Source organism: Choloepus didactylus, chromosome 2 (genome assembly GCF_015220235.1).
Source record: "Choloepus didactylus isolate mChoDid1 chromosome 2, mChoDid1.pri, whole genome shotgun sequence".
Lineage (NCBI taxonomy): Eukaryota > Metazoa > Chordata > Mammalia > Pilosa > Megalonychidae > Choloepus > Choloepus didactylus.
This window is the reverse complement of record NC_051308.1, coordinates 178,540,987-178,565,723: the sequence shown is the minus strand read 5'-3', so window position 1 is coordinate 178,565,723 and position 24,737 is coordinate 178,540,987. Positions and strand designations below refer to the sequence as shown.

Below are 24,737 nucleotides of genomic sequence, written 5' to 3'. Positions count from 1 at the left end.
ACTTTGTTTTCAGAAATATTAGAAGATAAATTAATTGTTCCATACCTGCTATAATTAAACTAACCTTATGTCCTCTGTAGGTATCCAGGTATTGCTCATTATATGAACAAGAACATTTGTGAATATGACCTTCTTCAGTGCCAGCCAAATAGATATTTGTGTCCTACAACACAATAAAAAATAAAAATGCATTGGCTTTTGCTAAACAGATTAGGCAACCCAAGATCTACTAAAATCAATTCGAGAACCAAAACTTGAAATACTATCTTGAAGATAACCATCATTTTTTTTCTATCATATTACAATAACTAAACTACCTGAAGGACTATGTGCAAGAGAGAATATAGATTTGTCTTTTATTAGAATAGAGGATAGCACTTAGTCTCCTGTCTAGAAATTACATGGAAACATTTTGTCTTAAAATGAGGAGGACACCTTCCAACATTTAAAATTGGCTGACAATAGGACTAGCAGTCCAGGGAAATAGTAAATGCATTTTCACTAGTTGTAAAACTAGTCAAAGAGAAGACAAAGGACTTAGCAATAATCCTCTGTATCTGTAAAGCTGAAAGTTATTCCTCTTGGAAGTGAGATTGAACTAGATGGCCTCTCAGTCATCTTTAACTCTAAATGTTTGTACTAAATAGAAATTTCAAATTTATTTCCTCTTGTGAGTCATAGTCAAATAGTGTGAAAGTCAGTGATCTATATTCTTTCTATGCAGAGTGTAGTCATCGAGCAGGTGCATCAACATCATCTGGAAGGATTTTGGAATTGCAGACTCTCAGATCCTACCCAAGACATACTGAATCAGAATCTGCATTTTAACAAGACCTCCAAGTAATCTGTATGTACATTAAAATTTTAGAAGCACTGTTCTAGAATATGCCAGCACTTAAGAGTGTAACTACTAAATCATAAGGTATAAACAGTTTTAAATTACACAATAAAGTAAAATTGTTTTCCAAAGTGATATTACCCATTCATCCATGTCACAAATTATCTATTTATGAATCTTTTATTTTGTGTTTGGCACTCTTTTGCTTTGTTTTAAAAATCTGCCATCTTGAGGTCATAGAGATTTTCTGCTATATTTTTTTGTAAAAGATTTTTGTATGTGATGAGGTAGGGTAGGGATCTGTGGTGGTCTAGAGCTGTATGTATCCTAGAAAAATATGTTCTTAAACCTAATCCATTCCTGTGAGTGTGAACCCATTGTAAGTAGGACCTTTTGATGATGTTACTTCAATTAAGGTGTGGCCCATGATGGGTCTTTATCCTATTGCTGGAGCCCTTTCTAAGCAGAATAAAATCAAGACAGATAGAGAGAAAGTCATGGGAAGCAAGAAGCTGAAATTCACTGAAAATCAGAAGAGAAGAGATGGCCAGGAAAGGCCATATCATGTGCCTTGCTATGTGACAGAGCAGGCAAGAACCAAGAATGGCTGGCAGCCAGTCCCAGAATGCCAGTCTTTGGAAAGAAAGACTTAATGATGCCTTCATTTGGACTTTCTCTTAGCCTCAAAACTATGAGCTAATAAGTTCCCAATGTTTACACCAACTCATTGCATGGTATTTGCTGGAGCAGCCAAGGAAACTAAAACAGAATCTAAGTTCATTTTTCCCCTGCATGGAAAATGGTTATCTCAATACTATTTGTAAGCAGGTCATCTTTTTCCAAGGTCTGTGATTTTCAAGGACACAGTCAAAGGTTGGGTTCCCTAGGAAATGAAATCTGAGCCTGCCATTTGTATGGAAGAGTTTTTTGAAAAGTGCTCTTAGGAACAGTGTTTATGAGGGAAACAGGAATGGGCAGAGGGATAAGTTGAACTGTGTTGCAGAAGCAACAGAGGGCTCAGCCCAAACTACAAGAAATTCTGAAGCTGGGATGGCCTTTTAAAGTCCTGCATTGAGAATGTAGACTCGGCATCGTGGGATGGAGAACATCTTCTTGACTGAAAGGGGAATGAAATAAGCTTCAGTGGCTGAGAGATTCCAAAAGGAGCCAAGAGGTCACTCTGGTGGGCGCTCATACGTACAATATAGACAATCTTTTTTAGGTTCTAATGAATTGGAATAGCTAGCAGTAAATAACTGAAAGTATCAAACTACAACCTAGAACCCCGGAATCTTGCAGACGATTATATAAAAATGTAGCTTATGAGAGGTGACGTGTGATTGGGAAAGCCATATGGACCACACTCTCCTCTGTCCAGTGTATGGATGGATGAGTAGAAAAATGGGGGCAAAAAAAAAAAAAGGGGGGGGCACCCAGTGTTCTTTTTTACTTTAATTATTCTTTTTCACTTTAATTTTTATTCTTATTATTTTTTTGTGTGTGGTAATGAAAATGTTCAAAAATTAATTTTGGTGATGAATGCACAACTATATAATGGTATTGTGACAACTGAATGTACGCTTTGTATGACTGCATGGTATGTGAATATATTTCAATAAAATTGAATTAAAAAAAAATAAAGTCCTGCCTTGAGGCATAGAGGCCAAACATTACATACCCTCCACTCTCCATTAACCAGTGAAAAAAAATAATAGTCTCAAACCTAACTATATCAATAATCAAATTAAATGTAAGTGGTCCAAACATCCCAATTAAAAGGCAGATTGGATTAAAAAAAAAAAAAAGCAACTATATGCTGCCTATAAGAAACAAACTTTAAATGTAAAGACACAAATAAGTTAAAAATAAAAGGATGGAAAATGATAAACCATGTTAATATTAGTTAAAATAAAGCTGGAGTGGCTTAATTAATATCAGACTAAATAGATTTCAGAGAAAAGAATATTATCATTTTGAAGAAGGTCTTTTCATAATGATAAGGGAGTAAATTAAAGAAGACATAATTTTAAAAATTGGGTACCTAATAATGAAGCTTCAAAATATATGAAGCAAAAACTTACAGAACTGCAAGGAAAAATGACAAATCTACAATTATGGTCAGAGACTTCAATACCTCTTTCTCAACAATTGATGAAGAAGTAGAAAAAAAAGTGAACTTGAACAATATCATCAACCAACTTGACCTGATTGATATTTATAAAACACCCCTCCCCAAAACAGCAGAATGCATATTTTTTTAAAGTGCACAGGAAATATTTACCAATATAGACCAAATTCTGGGCCATAAAACAAATATCAATAAATTCAAAAGTTTCAAGTTACGCTAAGTATGCTCTCTGACCACAGAGGGACTGAATTTGAAATCAATAACAGAAAGATCATTGGAAAATCCTGAACTATTTAAATGACACACCTCTAAATAGCATATCTATCAAAGAAGAAATCAAAGGAAAAATTTGAAAGTATTTTGAATGGAATGAAAATGAAAATACAACATACTGTTTCTAAAGCAGTACTTATGGGTAAATTATAGCACAATTGCCTTTATTAGAAAAGAAGAAAGGTTGCAAATCAGTGACCTCAGCTCCAACATTAAGGTACTAGAAGAAGACTAGTACATTAAAACCAAAATAAGCAGAAGAAAGTATACAATTAGATCAAACTGGAAATCAATGAAATAGAAAACAGAAAAAAATAGTGAAATTCAATGAAAACCAAAAGCTGGTTCTTGGAGAAGATCCATAAAATTGGTAAATTTCTAGCAAGACTAATCAGGAAAAAAAAGAGAGAAGACACAAATTATTAATATTATGAATGAGAGGGATTCTACAATTATTAAAGGATAATAAGGGAATATTATTATGTCAATCAGTTCAACAACTTACATGAAATAAACAAATTCCTTGAAAGACAAAAATTACTCAAGGAAACTAGATCATCTTAATAGCCCTTTGTCTATTAAAAATCTTGAATTTGTAGTTCAAAACCTTCTCACAAACAAACCTCCAGGCCCAGACAGCTTCACTGATTTTTCTATCAGACATGTAATTAAGAAATAATTTTAAGTCTGTGCATATTCTTTCAAAAAATTAAAGATGGAAGAAGACTCCTAAATTCATTCTGAGGTCAGCATTACCCTGATATCAAAATCAGACAGAGATATTACAAGAAAAGAAAACTGCACACCAATATCCTTCATGAAAAAAAGATGTAAACATTTGAAACAAAATTTTAGCATCTTGAATTTAACAATATATTAAAAGAGTAATGAGTAACAAATCATGATTGTGAGATTTATTCCAGGAATTCAGAAACTAGTCAATGTAATTCATCGTATTAACAAACTTAAATGAAACTATGAGATCATCTCAATAGATACAGAAAATAATTTAATAAAATTCAACATCCATTCATGTTAAAAAACCTGAGAAAACTAGAAATTTAACAGAACTTCCTCAACCCGATGAATAGCAATACAAAAAACTTTAAGCTGTCATTATACTTAATGATACAAGACTGAATGTCTTCCCCGAAGATCAGGAACAAAACAAAGATGCTGCTTTCACTACTTCTATTCATCATTGTACTGGAGCTTCCAGCCAGTGCAATCAGGCAAGAAATAGAAATAAAAGGCAACCAGATTAGAAAAGTAGAAGTAAGATTGCTTTATTTACTGACTACATAATCATCTCAAATTTCTTATGCCAAGGACCTTTCCAGGATACCAATCCAGGGTTTCTCAAACCAAACTATTGACATTATTGGCCAGATAATTGTTTTTGTAGGGGTGTGGTTTTCTTGCGCATTGTAGGATGTTTAGCAGTAGCCTTAGTCTCTGCCCATTAGAGGCCAAGTATAACCTCCAGCACCCACAGCAGCTGCAGCAACCAAAAATATCTGCCAGTGTTCCCTGGGGAGGGGGGGGGATCCACTTCCCACCCCCCACCGCCTTCCCCACATACACTGAGAACCACTGTTCTACAGTCAAGGTGAAAGGTAGATTATAGGAATTTGAGAATGAAGGTAGTTAGAAGATGGCTTCAGTAGTGAAAGTGAAAATAATGAAAGTCTGGACTACTTAGTAGTAGTAAGCTTGGACTGTAAGGGAAGGGGAAATAAGAAATGTGATTTGGATGATAGGGTAGAAAGAGAAGGAGCTCGGGTTTTGGTTTGCATTATTAGGTAGATAGTGTGTCACTAAAGAGATATTTAATATTATATATTACAGAAAATGTATGAGACACATTTTCTTAGAGGCCTGTGATAGGGACTAAATTTTCTAATTCCAAAGTACCTTGAAATAAAAAGAATTAGCAAAAGTAGAATTTCATTAACTGTGCTCTGATTTGATTCTGGTTTTGATAAGCATGAGCTTAAGTGGGCTCCCTGACCCTCAAATCCTGAGAGTCACCAGTCTTATTCAAATGTAGAAGACTACTACAGTGGATTTGATCTCCATAAGAGAATCCTTCCATAATTCTTCAAAAATATATACCTTTCGAGGACTCGGGCAAGATGGCGGCACAGAGAGGAGTGGAAGCTAAGTAGTCCCTCTGGAAAAACTACAAAAAACCGGAAACAACTAGTAAATAATCCAGAATAACTGTGGGGGGACAAACGAGACCATCCACTCATCATACACCAACCTGAATTGGGAGGAATGCCCGAGAACACAGCATAAAATCTGTAAGTAAAACCTGTGGATCCAAGTCGCGAGACCCCCTCCCTCATAGCCCGAGCTGCAAAGCCTCGTGGTGCCAGACAGAAGCTCTCTCCCAGCAAGCGAATATAGCTCAGCTGAACTCCAACTGGGGTTTTAAGTAGCGAGTGTGAACTGCTCACTACAGGTACAAATCTCCATAAAAACAGACAGAGGCTTTGGGTGACGACTGACCTGAGAGAGCCGGAGGGTCGCCTTGGACTGGGTCTGAAGGGTATTTGGATAACCAAGGAAACCATGCCTAGACAACAGAAAACTACAATCTACACCAAGAAAAACAAAGTTATGGCCCGGTCAAAGGAACAAACATACACTTCAACTGAGATACAGGAATTTAAACAACTAATGCTAAATCAATTCAAACAGTTTAGAGAAGATATTGCAAAAGAGATAGAGGCTGTAAAGGAAGCACTGGACATGTATACGGCAGAAATCAAAAGTTAAAAAAAACAACTAGTAGAATCTATGGAAATGAAAGGCACAACACAAGAGATGAAAGACACAGTGGAAACATACAACAGCAGATCTCAAGAGGCAGAAGAAAACACTCAGGAACTTGAGAACAAAACACCTGAAAGCCTACATGCAAAGGAGCAGATGGAGAAAAGAATGAAAAAATATGAGCAACGTCTCCGGGAACTCAAGGATGAAACAAAGTACAATAATGTACGTATCATTGGTGTCCCAAAAGGAGAAGAGAAGGGAAAGGGGGCAGAAGCAATAATAGAGGAAATAAGTAATGAAAATTTCCCATCTCTTATGAAAGACATAAAATTACAGATCCAAGAAGCGCAGCGTACTCCAATCAGAAGAGATATGAATAGGCCTACGCCAAGACACTTAATAATCAGATTATCAAATGTCAAAGACAAAGAGAGAATCCTGAAAGCAGCAAGAGAAAAGCGATCCATTACATACAAAGGAAGCTTAATAAGACTATGTGCAGATCTCTCAGCAGAAACCATGGAGGCAAGAAGGAAGTGGTGTGATATATTTAAGATACTGAAAGAGAAAAACCGCCAACCAAGAATCCTGTATCCAGCAAAGCTGTCCTTCGAATATGAGGGAGAGCTCAAAATATTTTCTGACAAACAGACAATGAGAGACTTTGTGAACGAGACACCTGTCCTACAGGAAATACTAAAGGGAGCACTACAGGGTGATAGAAGACAGGAGTGCGTGGTTTGGAACACAATTTTGGGAGATGGTAGCACAACAATGTAAGTACACTGAACAAAGGTAACTATGAATACGGTTGAGAGAGGAAGGTGGGGAGCATGTGAGACACCAAAAGAAAGGAGGAAAGATAAAGACTGGGACTGTGTAACTTGGTGAAATCTAGAGTATTCAACAATTGTGATAAAATGTACAAATATGTTCTTTTACGAGGGAGAACAAGCAAATGTCAACCTTGCAAGGTCTTAAAAATGGGGAGGCATTGGGGGAGGGATGTAATCAGCATAAACTAGAGACTGTAACTAATAGAATCATTGTATTATGCTTCCTTTAATGTAACAAAGGTGATATACCAAGGTGAATGCAGATAAGAGGGGGGGATAGGGGAGGCATGTTAGACACTTGACATTGGTGGTATTGTCTGATTCTTTATTCTACTTTGATTTAAGGTTATTTTTCCTTTTGCTGCTTCCTAGCTGTCATTTTTTTTTTCCTCTTTCTTTTGCCTCTCTACCTTCTTTGAGTCTCCATCCTGCCTTGTGGAAGAAATGTAGATGCTCTTATATAGATAGTGGTGAAGGTGGTGAACACATAAATGTATGACCATGCAGAGAACCATCGATTATTTACTTGGGATGGAATGTATGGTGAGTGAACAAAACCATATTAAAAAAAAATGGGTTGATGACAAAACCTCAAGGGCAATATACTGAGTGAAATAAGCCAGATACATAAGGACAATTATTGCAGGGTCTCACTGATAGGAACTAATTATAATATGTAAACTCATAGACATGAAACATAAGGTACCAAGATATAGGACAAGGCTTAAGAATGAGGAGTGGTTGCTTAGTATGAGCAGAATGTTCAATTAGGATGAACTTAAATGTTTGGAAATGAACAGGGGTGTTGGTAGCAAGATGTGAGAATAACTAACAGCACCGAATGGTGTGTGAATGAGGTGGAAAGGGGAAGCTCAGAGTCATATATGTCACCAGAAGGAAAGTTGGAGGTCAAAAGATGGGAATGTATAAAACTGATCCTATGGTGGGCAATGTCCATGATCAACTGTACAAATACTAGAAATCACTTCCATGAACCAGAACAAATGTATGACAATACAATTAGAAGTTAATAATAGAGGGGCATATAGGGAAGAACTATATACTTATTACAAACTATATACTACAGTTAGTAGCATTTCAACATTTTTTCATAAACAGTAACAAATGTACTATATCAATACTATGAGTCAACAATTGAGGGGGGTTGGTTAAGAATAGGGGAGGATTAGAGTTTCCTTTTCTTTTTCTCTTTTTTCATCTTTCACTTTATTTCTTGTCTGGAGTAATGAAAAGTTTCTAAAAATTGAACAAAAATTAAGTGTGATGGATGCACAGCTGTACGAGGGTACCCAGGAGCAAGTGATTGTACACTTTGGATCTTTGGATAATTGTATGGTATCTGAACAATCTTAATAAAAATGAAAAAAAAAAAAAAATATATATATATATATATACCTTTTCTCTATCTGGAAAAGCAGAGAAAGGACATAGTATAGTCAACTGAAATATACCATTCTACATTGATTGGCAGCTGGTTCTATGTTTTTTATTTTTTTACTCACAAGATACAATATTCATTAACATGTTAACCATTTTTATTGTTTTATATTTTAACACACTTCAATTGTTAGAAGTTGTTAAATTCAACAGTGAACAATGGATTAAAATAATTTACCTTGGGATGAAAAGCAAAACACATTCCAGGAGCCTGTCGAGATATCAAAGCTTCACCTTTCTTTTCCTTTTCCCCTCCTTTTTTGTTGTTGCTAGCAGCAGTTCGTTTCAATCGCATCAAATCTTTATTAAAAAAAAAAAAAAAAAATATATATATATATATATATATATATATATATATATATATATATATATATATATTATTTACCACATGAAAACATCAGGCGATCATCATGTGTGCCTCCTTGTGCATAATAACACTATGCTTTCTACCATCTTTTGCATGTAACCAGGTTAAAATGAGCCAATATCAAAACTAGGTGCTTAGAAAAAGAATGACCAAGCCCAATTTTCATTTGTCAAACAAAAATGTATCACCTCTCACAAGTAGTTTACTAGGAGTTTTTAATTTGGCACATAACATGAGAAAGATAATTTAACTTTTTTCTTTTTACCATGACAGTCCAGTCCTTTTCGTATAACCCATTTGGAGATTCTTCCATCTGCTGATATAGAAACAAGTATTTCTCGTTTATCATCACATGTTGTTCCTCTATCTTGTTCTATCCATTGTAGCTGCCATACAGGTCCCAGATGTTTTTGAGGAGATTCACTAAAACAGGGAAAAGTACTAAATATAGAATCATTATAATAATTTTTAAAAGGTTACAAATATAATAAGGACAGCTCCCTAGAGCATTGTGACTTACTTTAAAAACATGCTTTTGTTGTTTAAAACTGGACTTTTAGTTTAAATATTTTGAAAAGTAGGAAAGATAATCACTTTACTGGCCTTTATTATATTAGTTATAATAACAGTGTAGTGGTTTGGAGCTGTATGTACCCAAAAAACATGATCTTAAACAATCCATACCTGTGGGTATGAGCCTATTGTTAGTAGGGCCTTTTGATGAGGTTACTTCAGTTAAGGTATAGCCCAGGATAGACCTTAATCCTATTACTAAAGTCTCTTACAAGCAGAATGAAACTCAGAAAAAGTCCCGAGGGAGCAGCCAGAAGCTTAAATCAATAGTACTTGGAAGAGAATAGAGAGGTCAGGAGAGGTCGCCATGTGCATTGCCATGTGACAGAAAAGCTGAGCCAAGGATCACCAGCAACCAGCCCCAGAACAATTCAGTCTTTGAGGAGAAAGCATCACCTTCATGATGCCTTGATTTGAACTTTTCCCCAAACCTCAAAACCATATCCTAATAAATTCCCCACTGTTTAAGTCAACTCATTGCAGGTATTTGCTGGAGCACACAAGAAAACGAAAACAAACAAGAATACAAAAGCATGTATTTTCTTTCTTTGCAGAATATACTTCTCTTACTCTATTAATTTTCTTTTTCCTAGTTTAGTTGTGTAAATTCTGACGTTTAGTTTATTTTAGACACATTGAATAAAAGAACTGTACCTTCATCTTTATAAACATTATTTTGTCATGTCTTAACTCAATTGGTCATTTAAATCTTATTCAAGTAAACAATTTCCTCACCCTTCTTCCTATGTTTCAGATTAGCTTGATTCTTTCCCTATGGCTGAGATTTAAAACTATTCTGAAAAACTAAAATCAGTTCTCAGATTACTGCCTATTTTCCCATCAGATTAATGGGTTATTCTGTTCCTTAGTACTGACTCCTCTTGATTTTTTTTTTATATAAATCCTCCAATGCAGTAGTTCTGAAACTTCTAAAGTCACAGATATGTTTGAGTATAACTATAAAAATAATTTCACAGTTAAAATTAAGAACCCTTATTTTAATACCTATCCCCTGTTCTAACTATGATACAAAGGTACTGCCTGATTTTAGCCTCATAGGTATCTGGCTATTCCAAAAACTTAATCTATTTAATATCTTTCACCTATAACTTTTTGGTTTTCACAATATGACTCACTCACTCATTCATCCATTGTTTATTAATCAAACATTTACTGTTCTCCTGTTGCATGCCTGATATTGTATGGCACACTGAGGATACAAGAGTAAGGAAGACTCAACCTTGCCCTAAAGGAGCTTACATCTTCTCAGGAAACTATATATAAACAAATAATTATATACAATGTGATAAGTATTATGATATAGGTTTATAAAGAATGCACAAAAATAAAGAAATGGGAAAGTTTCCTGGGGGAGATGATGCCTTAAGCAAGATTTAAGAACAAGCATAAATATTAGGTTATTTTCTTGGGGTAAAGTAGGAACATGTTGGAAGTAAAGTAGTTACTTTAGGTTAGTTGTCTTTTTCTTCTCCCTTATGCTATGGTTTGTTTGAAACGTTTTTTTTAACTGTATGTTTCTTTTTCTTTTTTCTTTTTTTTTTTTTTAGTATAGTTAAAATTTTTTAAAAAAGAGTTAAGTTAAAAAAAAATGGAAAAAAATATGCAAAGCCCCCTTGAGGAGCTGGTGGAGAATTCCCCACCTCGATGGCTGCTGATGTGCTCACAGACATAGGGGACTGGTGGTTTGCTGGGCTGAGCCCTCTACCACGGGACTTGTCCTTGGCAAGACTGTTGCTGCGAAGGAGAAGCTAGGCCTGCCTATAATTGTGCCTAAGAGCCTCCTCCCAAATGCCTCTTTGTTGCTCAGATGTGACTGTCTCTCTCTAGCTAAGCCAACTTGGCAGGTGAAATCACTGCCTCCCCACTACGTGGGATCTGACACCCAGGTGAGTGAATCTCCCTGGCAACGTGGAATATGACTCCCGGGGAGGAATCCAGACCCGGCATCATGGCATGGAGAACATCTTGACCAAAAGGGGGATGTCAAAGGAAATGAAATAAGCTTCAGTGGCTCAGAGATTCCAAAAGGAGCCGAGAGGTCACTCTGGTGGGTACTCTTATGCACAATATAGACAACCCTTTTTAGGTTCTGATGAACTGGAATAGCTAGTGTTAAATAACTGAAACTATCAAACTATAACCAGAACCCTTGAATCTTGAAGACAATTGTATAAAAATGTGGCTTATGGAGGGGTGACAATGTGATTGGGAAAGCCATATGGATCATGCTCCCCTTTGTCCAGTGTATGGATGAATGAGTAGAAAAATGGGGAGGGGGGCGGGGAGAGGCACCCAGTATTCTTTTTTACTTTAATTGTTCTTTTTTTCACTTTAATTTTTATTCTTATTATTTTTGTGTGTGTGGTAATGAAAATGTTCAAAAATTAATTTTGGTGATGAATGCACAACTATATATGGTACTGTGAACAATTGATTGTACGCTGTGTATGACTGCATGGTATGTGAATATATCTCAATAAAAATGAATTAAAAAATTAAAAAAAAAAAGAATAAGCATGAACTATCAAGCCAAAGAAAGGTTCATGCAAAGTGAGCAGAAAAGAAGATGAAGGAGAGATTAGAATAAAGTATTTCAGCTGGAGAGAATAAAATGAGTAATTATTAAATGTTCAAATATAATGAAGCCACTCTCAATAACAAAACAAATATTAACTCAAACTAAATAATATTAGAGTAAATTTCTAATTCTCATTAAAAATGCATGTAATATATGTTTATCTTATTTTTGGATTCTCACCTACTATCCAGAACTGGAACACTACTGTTGCTCTGCACATTATAAATTGCAATTGTGCCATTGTGATAGCCAACTGCTAAAAGATTAGGTGCTCCAATAGAAAAATCCACAGCAGTAACTCCATGTACACTCTGATAAATACGTTCTGGCCACTGAAATAAAAAAAAAAAACATTGGATTTTAAATCTGTTGTATAAGTCACAGTAAGAGGATCTAACTGAAATGGGAATACAGTGAGGAATTTAAAGTAGGAGTTTAATATGACAGGATTTATGGTTTTTAAAAAATCACTCTGCCAGCTATGAGGAGAATGGAGTATAAAGGGGCAAAGAAAAAAAAGAGGCAGGGCAACTGTAGCAGTAATTGAGGCAGGATATGATGATGGCTGAAACTAGGCTGGTGGCAATGGGGATGCGAAAAGGGTAGTTGACATTCAGTTGATCCTAACTTCTGGCATAGATGAGAACAAAGCCTTATTTGATAGGTTACTTTGATAAAACCAAGTCCTTACTTGACAAAACCATAGCTCCCCAGAGCTCAATGGCTTTAAGAAATATAGCATGGATTTCTACAATAATTATAAACTTTTGGTAATCTTTCAGCAGAATTAGTGTAAACTAATTTTCTTACAGAAACAATGAATGGTTCCCAAATTATCTAGCATATATTCCTGTCTTCCAATATCTGTTTCAGATACACTGGATTTCTAAACAATGAATAAAGAAGCTTCAAAATTCTCTAAGGTGTTCTGTTCTACAACTTTGTCAAGAAGTTTTATTTGTTTTGTTTCGATGTCTAATCTAAACTCTTTCCTGTGTCTAACCATATATGTGGAAAAAGGAAAAAGCTACTGATGATGGATCCTGTGTCATCCTTCCACATGTTTAAAATTGCTTCTTCCTTTCTTTTATGCTATATAAACTTAGCTTCCTGACAGGGGCTATTTATAAAAACTTAAATTTTTTTGCTCTTCTGACCCTTTTCTAAGTTTCCCATTCTATATTTCAGATATAGACTGAATCTAAATGTAAAGCTGTAAAGTAACAGACTGACTAATACTGTTTAGCGAAAAAAAAAAAAAAAAATGACTGCAATTTTTATTCATTCTTTTTGAAAAGTTCATGGCAGTAAGACAGTCATAATCTATTTTTTATCCATTGAGGATAGCAGAGGTTAGGTGATAAGGAATTATTTATATTTTAAGAAACAATCCAGTAGTAAAACAAACTTAATTTTTCAAAAGATTTTCATTAGCAAATTCATTCTTCTTTATAATTAGCAGTGATAACCAATAATGGTTCAGCTCTACATCATTAGATCTAACAGCATATAGTGGACCCTCGATAAATATTTATTGTATGAATTTGTGAATGAATTCTCTTTACCTCACGTCAACAAGAACAAATTTGAATTGTTATGCATTTAAATCATAGAAAATATAGATTTTGAATTATAAATTTTCTTGATTTTTATTTAACATATCACTATGTCAACATTTAATTCATTAAATCAAAATGGGTTTTACCCCTGCTTGGATTACCATGGGATTCTTTAGCGACCAGCAGCAAGCCAATCCTCTTTTTTGCTCTTTAAATCCAAAGTACCCATAGCCAACAGCCAAAAGATCCTGAAAACCAGAAAAATACATTTAAAACAAGAGAAGATGGCATAAAACTGTTGGTAAATGTACGGAGGTACATATTGATGAACTTTGTTAAAAACTGTGATAAGACATTTCAGTTAAGAGGAAACAATAACAGGATAGCACCTATTATTATTCTATACCCCCATCTTCCTAAGCAAAATATTTAATCAGTATAATGATTTTCACCTTTTCGGACTGAAGTACCTAAAAAGAACCAGTTGCTAACAAGTTGTTTCAACATATTGAGGTAATCTTCCAAGACTGTATTATATTATAATATCCTCAGAAATATATTATGTTTCAAATATATTTATTTCAAATGTAAAATAAGAGGTACTTAGTAAAAGGCAGATAATTTTTAAAGGCATTTATAAGTACATATAGACAAATGTTTAATGATTGACCAAATACAGCCTCTGTTTTCTAATCAGAATATCTTTACAAATATATATATATATTTTCTTGCTACCACCCTACTTTCAGGTCAACATCCACTTAAGTCATAAAACACTCATAACCACTAACCATTCTATCCTGACTTTGACAAACTCCTATTTCATCTCTTCTAGACTCAGCATAGGCACTATTTCCTCTAAGAAGCCTTCAAGACCTTCTCTTAGGTGCTCCCACAGCACTATTTATTTTTCTTATCAAAGCACATATAGCAAATTATTGCACAAGCAAGGTGTATGTATGACTCAATTTACTACTATATCTCTAGTGCCTTAACAGAATGCCTGGCACAGAGTGAATGCTCAACAAATATTTGTGGAATGAATTAATGAATATTGTAGATTCTATCTGTTATATGTTTTTACCAAGATTCATTCAAAATGATTTAATTTCAATCTCAGAAGCACTGTATTAATTTAAAAAAATGTTAGTATATTCAGTTTCTAAAAGCAGTTGGTCTATCTTCATTTATGGACTGTTAGTACTGATTTATTAAATTCTACTTATCTACAAGGTGTTCCTAAATATAGTTTTATAAAATAAAACCAATACTAAATGTACTTTATCTTATTAAAAAATAATCACACATAATTAGCATGTGATATTTAGGTTTCAACAAAGATGATTATAGACTTTCTGTTTACTAACCATAACAACTACCATGTTTTCATACAGTACCTCATAACATGTATAACAATGAGGCTAATTCCTAAATATACATAAAACAATACAATTTATGCAAATTAGTTTTGACTGCTTTAAACTAAATTTATTCCAAGATACTGCCATTACATAGAAGATTTTTGTAATCACCAATTGGGAAATACCTTCAGAACCAGTTTCTAAACATCATGAGAAAAACCAGCCCTGTTACTCTATAATCATCTCTTTTTGAAAAGCAAACATACCATTCCCAGCTTGATCATTCATTTTACTTGCTTCAAGATGATTTTTGGCAATGCAGTAGTTAAGAGCAAGAACTCTGGAGCAGGTTATCTGTGTTTGAATTCTGACTGTTTCACTTACTACTTGTGTAACTTTGGGCAAGTTATTTATCTCTTGTAATTCAGTTTCCTTATCAACATAATGGGAAAACTAATAGTTCCTACCTTATAGAGCTGCTGTGTTAACAGAAATAAAATACAACAGTGCCTGGCACATAGCAAGTGCTATTTAAGCATTTTCTATGATGAGTAGCAATAGTTTTTTAAGGAATCTCAAATTATTTTGTGTATTTGTAGCATCACTGACTTAAGTATATATAACTTCTGAATAAGGCTAGTTTTAGGAGAAGACAAATCAACCATATATTCTCTTCTAATTCACTTATCAATAACTGACATGTATTCAAAGAATTCTAATATTCCCAGTACATCTCCTAAAATAATAATGGTGATGTTTTTATAGTTGCATTTCCTCCTTTTTGAAACATGACTGTTCTAAAGCCATTTCAAAACCAGGTGTTAGGCCATTTTCAATCCCTTGCCAATCCCTTGTCAATCTTTTTTTCAGATTGACATCTCTAAGTATTAGAGATGGAATTTTTAAATGTTTGATAACTTACTGGATTTGTTTTATTCCAGGTGAGGCTGCTCACATTAAGACCTTTGGTTAAGTCACAGGTAAAGGACCAAAGTCTTTCCAAATTGGCTGGTATTGTTGATTGTTCTACACCTATTTCTATTTCTTCATCCTCCTCCTTCTTTTCTTCCTCTACCTCTGTAAGCTTTTCACCTTCTAAAATGTCTTCAGGTTCTTCAGGCTCAGGTTCTAAATAAAAAAATAATAAAAAAAACTGTCCTTTAATAAAGTGATACTTTTGACTCATATTTTAATGTGTTAGAAGAACCACTAAAAATGCATCTCTGCTCTAATAAGAAGTGATAAACTTTTATTTGATTAAACTCAAAATAATTTTACCAAGGCTTTCCAAAAATTACAAATGAAATAATAAAAAAACATTTTAAGCATTTATCTTTTCTTAAAACAATTAGGAATCATGTAAGGATTTTAATTATTTTTAGTTCAATAATTTTTTTCAGAGGCTGGAGGACCTGAAATAAGTGGGTTGTTTCTCTCATTCAGGATATGAAAGTCTAAAATATATTTATCTCCCAAATAAATTTATTATCTAAACTTAAACCTACAAGGTTTAAATTTTTGGCAACATCAGAGAACCAATGAGACAAGACTATATTGTTTTAAATCTAATTATGTTATTAACTTGTAAACAGAGAGGAAGGCATCTCAATTTAATCAGCTTGTTGGCAATCATTTTCTAAACTTCTGGTAAGTGAACAATAGTTCATGACCTTTCTAATGTTTTCATTTTTGAGAATTTGGTGAACATTGTAACACATTTATCAGAAAAATAAAAAAAATAGACATATGTACATTGCCAAAATTCTGCATATAATTTCAGGAAGTTCATTAAACCTATATAGCTGATCATTAGCCACATTAAGATTGCTTATGAAAAGTTTCTGGTGTTTTTGGTGAAGGTTCTGGTCAATTTTTTTGCCGATTTTTATTAGATATTTTAGATTTTTATTAAATTTTACCTTATTTTTCATTGAGTTTTAAAGGTGCTTTACATATTCTAGATTTCTTTGATAGATGTATTACAAACATTTTCTCCTAGTCTGTTGCTTGCACCCTTATTTGCTTCAAACCATTCAAAGAACAGATATTTTAAATATTGCTAGAGTCCAATTTACTATTTTTTAATTTTATGGTTTGTACTTTTTATGTTTTTAGTAAATTTTCTTATCCTATTTTATTTTCTTCTAGAATTTTAGAGCTTTAATTTTTACATTTAGCTCTATGACCTATTTTCAGTTAATTGTATGTAAGGTGTGAGGTAGGGGTTGAGATGGATTTTTTTTCCATATGGATATCGAATTGTTTCAGCACCATTTATTGAAAAGACTAGCCTTTCCCTACACTGCCTTGATTACTGTAGCTTTATATTAAGTCTTGTAATCAGGTAGGATAAGTCCTTCAATTTCATTCTTTTATTTCAAAATTAACTTGGCTATTCTAGGAACTTGCTTTGTCATATAAAATTTAGAATCAACTTTCAATTTAATAATCTTTTAAAGAGATTTAAAATGGACTGAAATATCTCTTATATTTACCCACATATTATCTAATCTTAGCACTCTTCATTCCTTTGTGTGGATCCTAGTGTCTATCTAATATTATTTTCCATCAGTCCAAAGAACTTCCTTTAACATTTCTTGTAATTCTGGCCAGTTGGCAATGAATTATATCAATTTTTCTTTGCCTGAATATGTTTTTATTTCACCACGATTTTTGAAGGACCTGTCCCACAGTTATTCAACTTTTCAGGACATTAAAATTGTCATAGTATTATCTTCTGGCTTCTGATGAGAAATTAAGCAGGCATTATTAGATTTCTTTCCCTAAGTGTATATTTTTTCTTTCTGGGACTTTTAATTTTTTCTCTGTTTCGGTATATTAATTAAGATGTGACTCAACATGGTTTCCAATGGGTTTTCCTGCTTGGGTTTCATTGAGCTTCTTCTATTTGTTAGTTTAAAGATTTTTTCAAGTATGGAAAATTTTCAGCCATTGTTTCTTTAAAAATTTTTGTGCTTCTCCTCTTCTCCTCTATTGTTACTCCAATTACACGTATGTTAAATCACATATTACTCCATAGGTCACTGTGGTTCTATTCATTTTTAGCCTTATTTCTCTCTGTGCTTCAGTTTCAATTGTTTCCAATTTCACTGATCTTTCATTCTACAGTTTTTAATCTCTGTCACTTCAGCACCTCTCTCTATATATAGCCTGGTTTTTTTCATGGTTATGGGTCATATTTTCCAGTTTCTTAACATGACTAGTAATATTTTATGGAATCTGGACATTGTAAATGTTACAGTTTTTGCCTTCTTTAAAGAAAGATGTAGTTTGTTTTGTCAAGCAGTTAATGTATTTTCAGATTATCTTGATATTTTTGAGATTTGTTGTTAAAGGGTTTTTTTTTTTAAAGAGGGGAGGGGTCCCTAGACTAATCTTTACTCTAGAACTGGTTCTGGATCTACTGAATGCCACAGGTGAACAAAAACGTTCTCCTACTCTGGCTAGTTAAGACTCAACTATCTCCAACCCTATCTGAACTATGAGATTAAACTTAAGCTGCACAGCTTAGGTTTTAGCCAAGGACTCAATGGTATCTGAAGATAGATTTATACAATCTTTTCTCTACATAGCTCCAGCCTATCCAGTTCCCTGCCCCACAAATTCTATCAACTCAGCCTCCCAAAACTTTGATCTGTCTCACCAAATAAGCAAAACTACTATACTCTGCTCCATTTCCCCTCCATATCCTGTGAATGGAAAGTAATTTCAGGAAAAAAGCTAGAGTAATCATAACATTCACCTTTTATTTCCCTTCACTAGAGATCATGGTCATGTGCTGTCTATTGTTTAATGTCCAAAAAAGTTATTTCACATATTTTGTCCAGTTTTCTAGCTATATGTGACAGTGTTTCATAGTTTTTAGTGTGTAAGTCTTTCACCTCCCAGGATAAATTTAATCTTATATATTTTATTCCTTTAGATGCTATTATAAATTCATTTTTTAAATAAACCCTCCATTTTGTATTGTTCATTGCTAGGGTAGAAAAATACAACTGATTTTTTTTAAATGCAATTTTATTGAGATATATTCACATACCATACAATTATCCAAAGCGTACAATGATCAATTTTTGAACATTTTCATAATTCCAAAAAAAAATGAATAAAAATAAAAGTAAAAAAGAACACCCAAAACATTCCATACTCCTTACCCCCTATTATTCAATTACTTTTTGTCCCTATTTTCCTACTCATTCATCCATTTACTGGGTAAAGGGAATGTGAGCCATAAGATTTCCACAATTACTTGGGCACACCATATAAGCTATATAGTTATATAATCATCTCAAGAATCAAGGATACTGTATTGCAGTTCAACAGTTTCAGATATTTCCTTCTAGCTATTCTAAACTAGAAACTAAAAAGGGATATCTATGTAATACTTAAGAGTTACTTCCAGAATGACCTCTTGACTCCATTTGAAATTTCTCAGCCACTAAAACTTTATTTTGTTTCATTTCTCTTCCCCCTTTTGGTCAAGAAGGCTCTCTTAATCCTAAGAAGCAAGTTCCAGGCTCACCCCTAGGAGTCACATCCCACATTGCCAGGGAGATTTACAACCCTAGGAGTCATATCCCACATAGCAGGGGGAGGGCAGTGAGTTTACCTGCTGAGTTGGCTTAGAGAGAGAGGCCACATCTGAGCAACAAAAGAAGTTCTCTGGGAGGGCCTCTCAGGCACAATTATAAGTAGGTTTAGCCTCTTCTCTGCAGTAACAAGCTTCATAAGGGCGAGCCCCAAGATCAAGGGCTTGGCCTATTAAACTGGTAGTCTCCAATGCTTGCAAGACTATCAGGAATTCACCAGCTGAGGAAGTTTAATATTTCCACATTATCCCCCAGTCCCTCAAAGTGGCTTCGCAAATGCTTTTTATTCTCTGCCCAAATTACTCTGGGATGTAATGGAGGTTCATGCTAACCTGTACAAACCAACCAGATCCCACTCCCTAGTCAAGATTCCATTTAATTATGGTGTTTGAGTAAACTGACCATACAAGTTAAATTATATAGCGTGCTACAGAAAACATAGATTTTGCACCAAATAAATGTCTCTTCCTTTGGTCCCACACAAAAGCCAAAGTTTTAAAACACAGTTGATATCATCCTATACCCTTTAGTCTGATCTACTCCAGTCTCAACCAAGTCCATTTTGTTCATATCTCCAATCAAAGTCTGATCTCCTTTTCAGCCTCTTTAACAGTTGCTGCATGGGGAAATGCCTACAATCACAGCTGCCAAACTCTGGCTCTGAGTCCCAGGCACCACACAGACACCCGAAGCTCCAGGGACAGACCAAGTCACACACAAACAGCTCAGCATCTTAGAATTTAGAAATAACTGTTACAATTCATGAACAGATGTGACTGCTGTAAGAGCTTATAATCTAGGAAACTTTACATAAACCTTCCCCTGATTACTACTGATTTTTGTATGTTAATCATGTAGTGTGCAACTTTCCTGAATTCATTTTTTAGCTCTATTAGGTTCTGTGAATTTTTTTGGATTTTCTACATAAAGGCTCATGTCATCTGTAAATAGAGATTGTTTTACTTCTTCCTTTCCAATTGAGATACCTTTTAATTCTTTTTCTTATCTAATTGCTCTGGCTATAACTTTCAGTACAATGTTGAACAGCAGTGGTGAAATGGAGCATCCTTGTTCTGTTCTTGACCCTAACAGGAAAACTTTCAGGAATTCATCATTGAGTATAATGTTGACTGTTGGTTTTTTATATATGACCTTTATCAAGTTGAGGACGCTAGAAATTAATAACAGACAAAAAGCTGGAAAATTCAGAGACATGGAAATTAAATAATACACTCTTAAAACACCAATGAGTCAAAGAAGAAATCAAAGGGGAAACAGGAAATTACTAGAGGTGAATGAAAATGAAAACACAACAAATCAAAATTTACGGGATGTAGAAAAGGCATTGCTTAGAGGGAAATTTATAACTATAAGCACCTGCATTATTAAAAAGAAGAAAGATCCCAGATTAATAACCTAACTTAACATCTTAAGGAACTAGATAAGTAAGAACAGACTAAACCTAAAGTTAGTAGAAAAAAGGAAATAATAATGATTAGAGCAGAGATGAAGTAGGGAATAGAAAAACAATTGAGACAAATCAATGATACCAATAAAAGGTTCTTTGAAAAGTTCAATAAAACTGGCAAACCTTTAGCCAGACTGACAAAGAAAAAAAGAAGACACAAATAACTAGATCAGAAATCAAAGTAGGGACAATACTACTGATCTTGCAGAAATTAAAAAGATTTTAAGAATATACCATAAACAATTAAAGGCCAAAAAAAATCATATAATCTAGAGGAAATGGACAAATTCATAGAAACTTACACCTCACCTAAAGAAGTAGAAGATCTCATCAGATCAATAATATCTCACAAGATTACATCAGTCATCAAAAACCTCCCCAGCAAAGCAATGTCCAGGACCAGATGGCTTCACTAGTGAATTTTACCAAACATCCAAAGAAGAGTTAATACCAGCCCATTTCAAATTCTTCCAAAAATTGAAGAGAAGGGAATTATCCCTACCTCATTCTATGATGCTAACTAGAGTTTATTCTGATGTCAAAAACAGATAAAGACATCATAAGAAAAAAAACTACAAACAAGTTTTCCTTACCAATATAGATGCAGAACTCCTCAAAAATTACTACCAATTGAATCCAACATCAAATTAAAAACTTTATACACCATGACCAAATACAAGGGTGGTTAAATATAAGAAAATAAATCAGTTTAATACACCACATTAACAGAATGAGAAGAAAATCACACAATCATCTCCATTGACAGAGAAAAGGCATTTGACAAAATCCAACACAAAAAACTCTCAGAATAGGAATAGAAGGTAACTTTCTCAACTTGATAAAGGTCATATATAAAAAGTCAACAGTAACATTATACTTAATGATGAATTCCTGAAAGCTTTCCTACTAAATCAAATACTATTTAATATGTTTGCTTAAACAATGGGAATTTATTGGTTTTGAGGCTAGGAGAAGACCAAAATCAAGGTAACATAATGGTGGTGCTTTCTCTAAAAAAAAACAAAAAAACAAAAAAGAAAACTGGCATTTGGGGGCTGGCTGCCAGCAGTCCTTGTATCTTGGCTTTTCTATCACATAGTGTTCTGGTTTGCTAAAGCTGCCAGAATGCAAAATACCAGAAAAAGATTGGCTTTTACAACGGTAGTTTACTAGTTCACAAATTTACAGTTCTAAGGCCATAAGTGTCCAAACTAAGGCATTAACAAGAGGATACCTTCCCTGAAGAAAGGCTGATGGCATCCAGAACACTTCTGTCAGCTAGGAAGGCATGTGGCTGACATCTGCTCATCCTTTGCTCCCAAGTTGCATTGCTTTCAGCTTCTGATTCCAGTGGCTTTCTCTTTAAGTGTCTGTGGGTTCTCACTTAGCTTCTCTGGGGCAAAGTCTGTGCTTCAGCTCTTAGCTTAGCATCTTCAAATGTCTTTCTGTCTGCATCTCCAAGCATCTGGGTCTGTGTCAGCTCTGAGCTCTCTCTCTCTCTCCCTGGGCTCTCTTAAAGACTCCAGTAAACTAATTAAGACCCACCTTTAATGGGAGGGATCACATCTCCATGGAAACAACCTAAGCAAAAGATCCCACCCTAATAGGTCTGCCCCCACAAGAGTGGATTAAAAGAACATAGTCTTTTATGGGGTTCATAACAGATAGAAACCAGCACACATGGTATTCTAGTTTGCTAATGCTGCCAGAATGCAAAACACCAGGGATGGATTGGCTTTTATAAAAGGGGGTTTATTTGGTTATACAGTTACAGTCTTAAGGCCATAAAGTGTCCAAGGTAACACATCAGCAATCAGCACCTTCACTGGAGGATGGCCAATGGTGTCTGGAAAACCTCTGTTTGCTGGGAAGGCACATGGCTGGTGTCTGCTCCAAAGTTCTATTTTCAAAATGGCTTTCTCCCAGGACATTCCTCTGTAGGCTGCAGTTCCTCAAGAATGTCACTGTTAGTTGCACTTGGGGTATTTGTCCTCTCTTAGCTTCTCTGGAGCAAGAGTCTGCTTCCAATGGCCGTCTTCAAAATGTCTTTCATCTGCAGCTCCTGTGCTTTCTTCAAAATGTCCCTCTTGGCTGTAGCTCCTCTTCAAAATGTCAGTTACAGCTGCACTGCACTGAGTTCCCTCTGCCCGTCAGCTCATTTATATGGCTCCATTGATCAAGGCCCACCCTGAATGGGTGGGGCCACGCCTCCATGGAAATATCTCATCAGAGTTGTCACCTACAGTTGGGTGGGGTGCATTTCTATGTAAATCTAATCAGCACCAAAACGTCTGCCCCACAAGACTGCATCAAAGATAATCACGTTTGGGGGGACATAATACATTCAAACTGGCACACATGGCAATGCAGATGGTGGCACCTCCTTTCTCTTCTGGGTTCTTTTGACTTCTAGATTCTCACTGTTCCCTCTGGCTTCTCTCTTTGTGACCTTCTCTCTAGGGTCTTTGTAATTGTATTAAGAGCCATCCTGACTCAATTGGGTGACATCTTAACTGAAGTAAACTCATCAAAAGATCCTGTTTACAATGGGCTCACACTGACAGGAATGGATTAAGTTTAAGAACATGGTTTTCTGTGGTACATAGCTCTAAGACACCACAATCACTTTAACCTCCTTACCCTTGTAGGATGGTAGGAGGCTAAATTCGGAAAATGACATCAGCAGAAATAAGCAGCACTTATGAAACACATAATGTCTTCAATTTTGTCTTCCAGTGCCTTACAACAACCAAAATGTCTGCTGATTTACTTCCCTGTTTCCTGAAGTGGCCCACTTCCAAAGGAAAGCCAAGGTTACAAGCCTCAAGCTATACCTTATTGGTAGTTTCCCTCACAAAAAGAATAATATAGTTGGAGATTGTCTGTGCCAATTCACCACTCCACTTAGGGTTTTCAGTTCTCATATATTATTTTTAGAATGCTCTGCTTTTCAGAGATTTGGGCTTAGCTCTGAAGCCACCTACTTGCCCCCATACTCCAGCTTCAAAATTAAGCCTTGAGGAAGAAATAAGCCATGGATTGAAGTCCCTAAAATTTCTAATTGTGTCATTCCAACCACATACACAGACCATCACTGATTTCTCTGTTACCTGTGGCAGCACTTTACCGGGGTCTAGCCCAGATTCTCAACCCTGGATAGTGCCCAAGATTGAAAAATGCTCCCAGGAAGAGCTTCAAATCCTTAGCTAACTTATTAAAGGTAATATTTTAAAGTTCTGACTTCTATGTTTCTGCAATTCTGATATTTTAAAGTAAGTAATTTTTGCAATTCATCAGGCTGGTTAGTAGTCTCACCAGGAGTATTGACCTGCCATGAACTAATCCAATATAACCAGAAGAAGAAGTCTGTTCATGTTTTTTAAAAATTTTTAATTGAGGTAAAATATAAACGAATTAAGATGGACTACATATTAATGGAATAATGCTCTATGTATTTGTGTCTGAATTATTTCAATCAACATTAGGTTTTTATATTCATCCAAGTTGCTGCATGTATCAGCAACTTTTTCATTTTGATGAATGAGTTGTAATCTAATGTATGACCATACAATCATTTGTTTATCCATCCTTCTGTTGACAGATAAATGGGCTGTTTCTAGTTGTTTCGGTTTGCTGTGCTGCTGAAATGCAATATACCAGAAATGGATTGGCTTTTATATGGTGATTTATTAGGTAACAAATTTAGAGTTCTAAGGTCCAAAATAAGGCATCAACAAAAGGATACATTCACTGAAGAAAGGCCAATGGCGTCTGGAACAGCTCTGTCAGCTGGGAAGGCACATGGCTGGCATCTGCTGGTCCTTTCTCCTGAGCTGCATTGCTTTCAGCTTCTGATTCCAGTAGCCTTCTCTTTAAGGGCCTT

General features: G+C 34.9%; 1 protein-coding gene across 2 annotated transcripts in view; it reads right to left on the bottom strand.

Annotated features, from left to right (window-relative positions):
• Window positions 1-24,737, bottom strand: part of DNAI4 (dynein axonemal intermediate chain 4) — a 140,707-nt gene that overhangs the window by 10,232 nt on the left and 105,738 nt on the right. For both annotated transcript variants that reach the window (XM_037826958.1, XM_037826959.1), the window contains 6 exons: window positions 15,699-15,904; window positions 13,577-13,663; window positions 12,037-12,188; window positions 8,950-9,107; window positions 8,496-8,617; window positions 65-163 (listed from right to left, as the gene is read on the bottom strand). In XM_037826958.1, coding sequence (XP_037682886.1) covers window positions 65-163; window positions 8,496-8,617; window positions 8,950-9,107; window positions 12,037-12,188; window positions 13,577-13,663; window positions 15,699-15,904 — 824 coding nt within the window. The remainder of the gene's footprint in view (window positions 1-64; window positions 164-8,495; window positions 8,618-8,949; window positions 9,108-12,036; window positions 12,189-13,576; window positions 13,664-15,698; window positions 15,905-24,737) is intronic.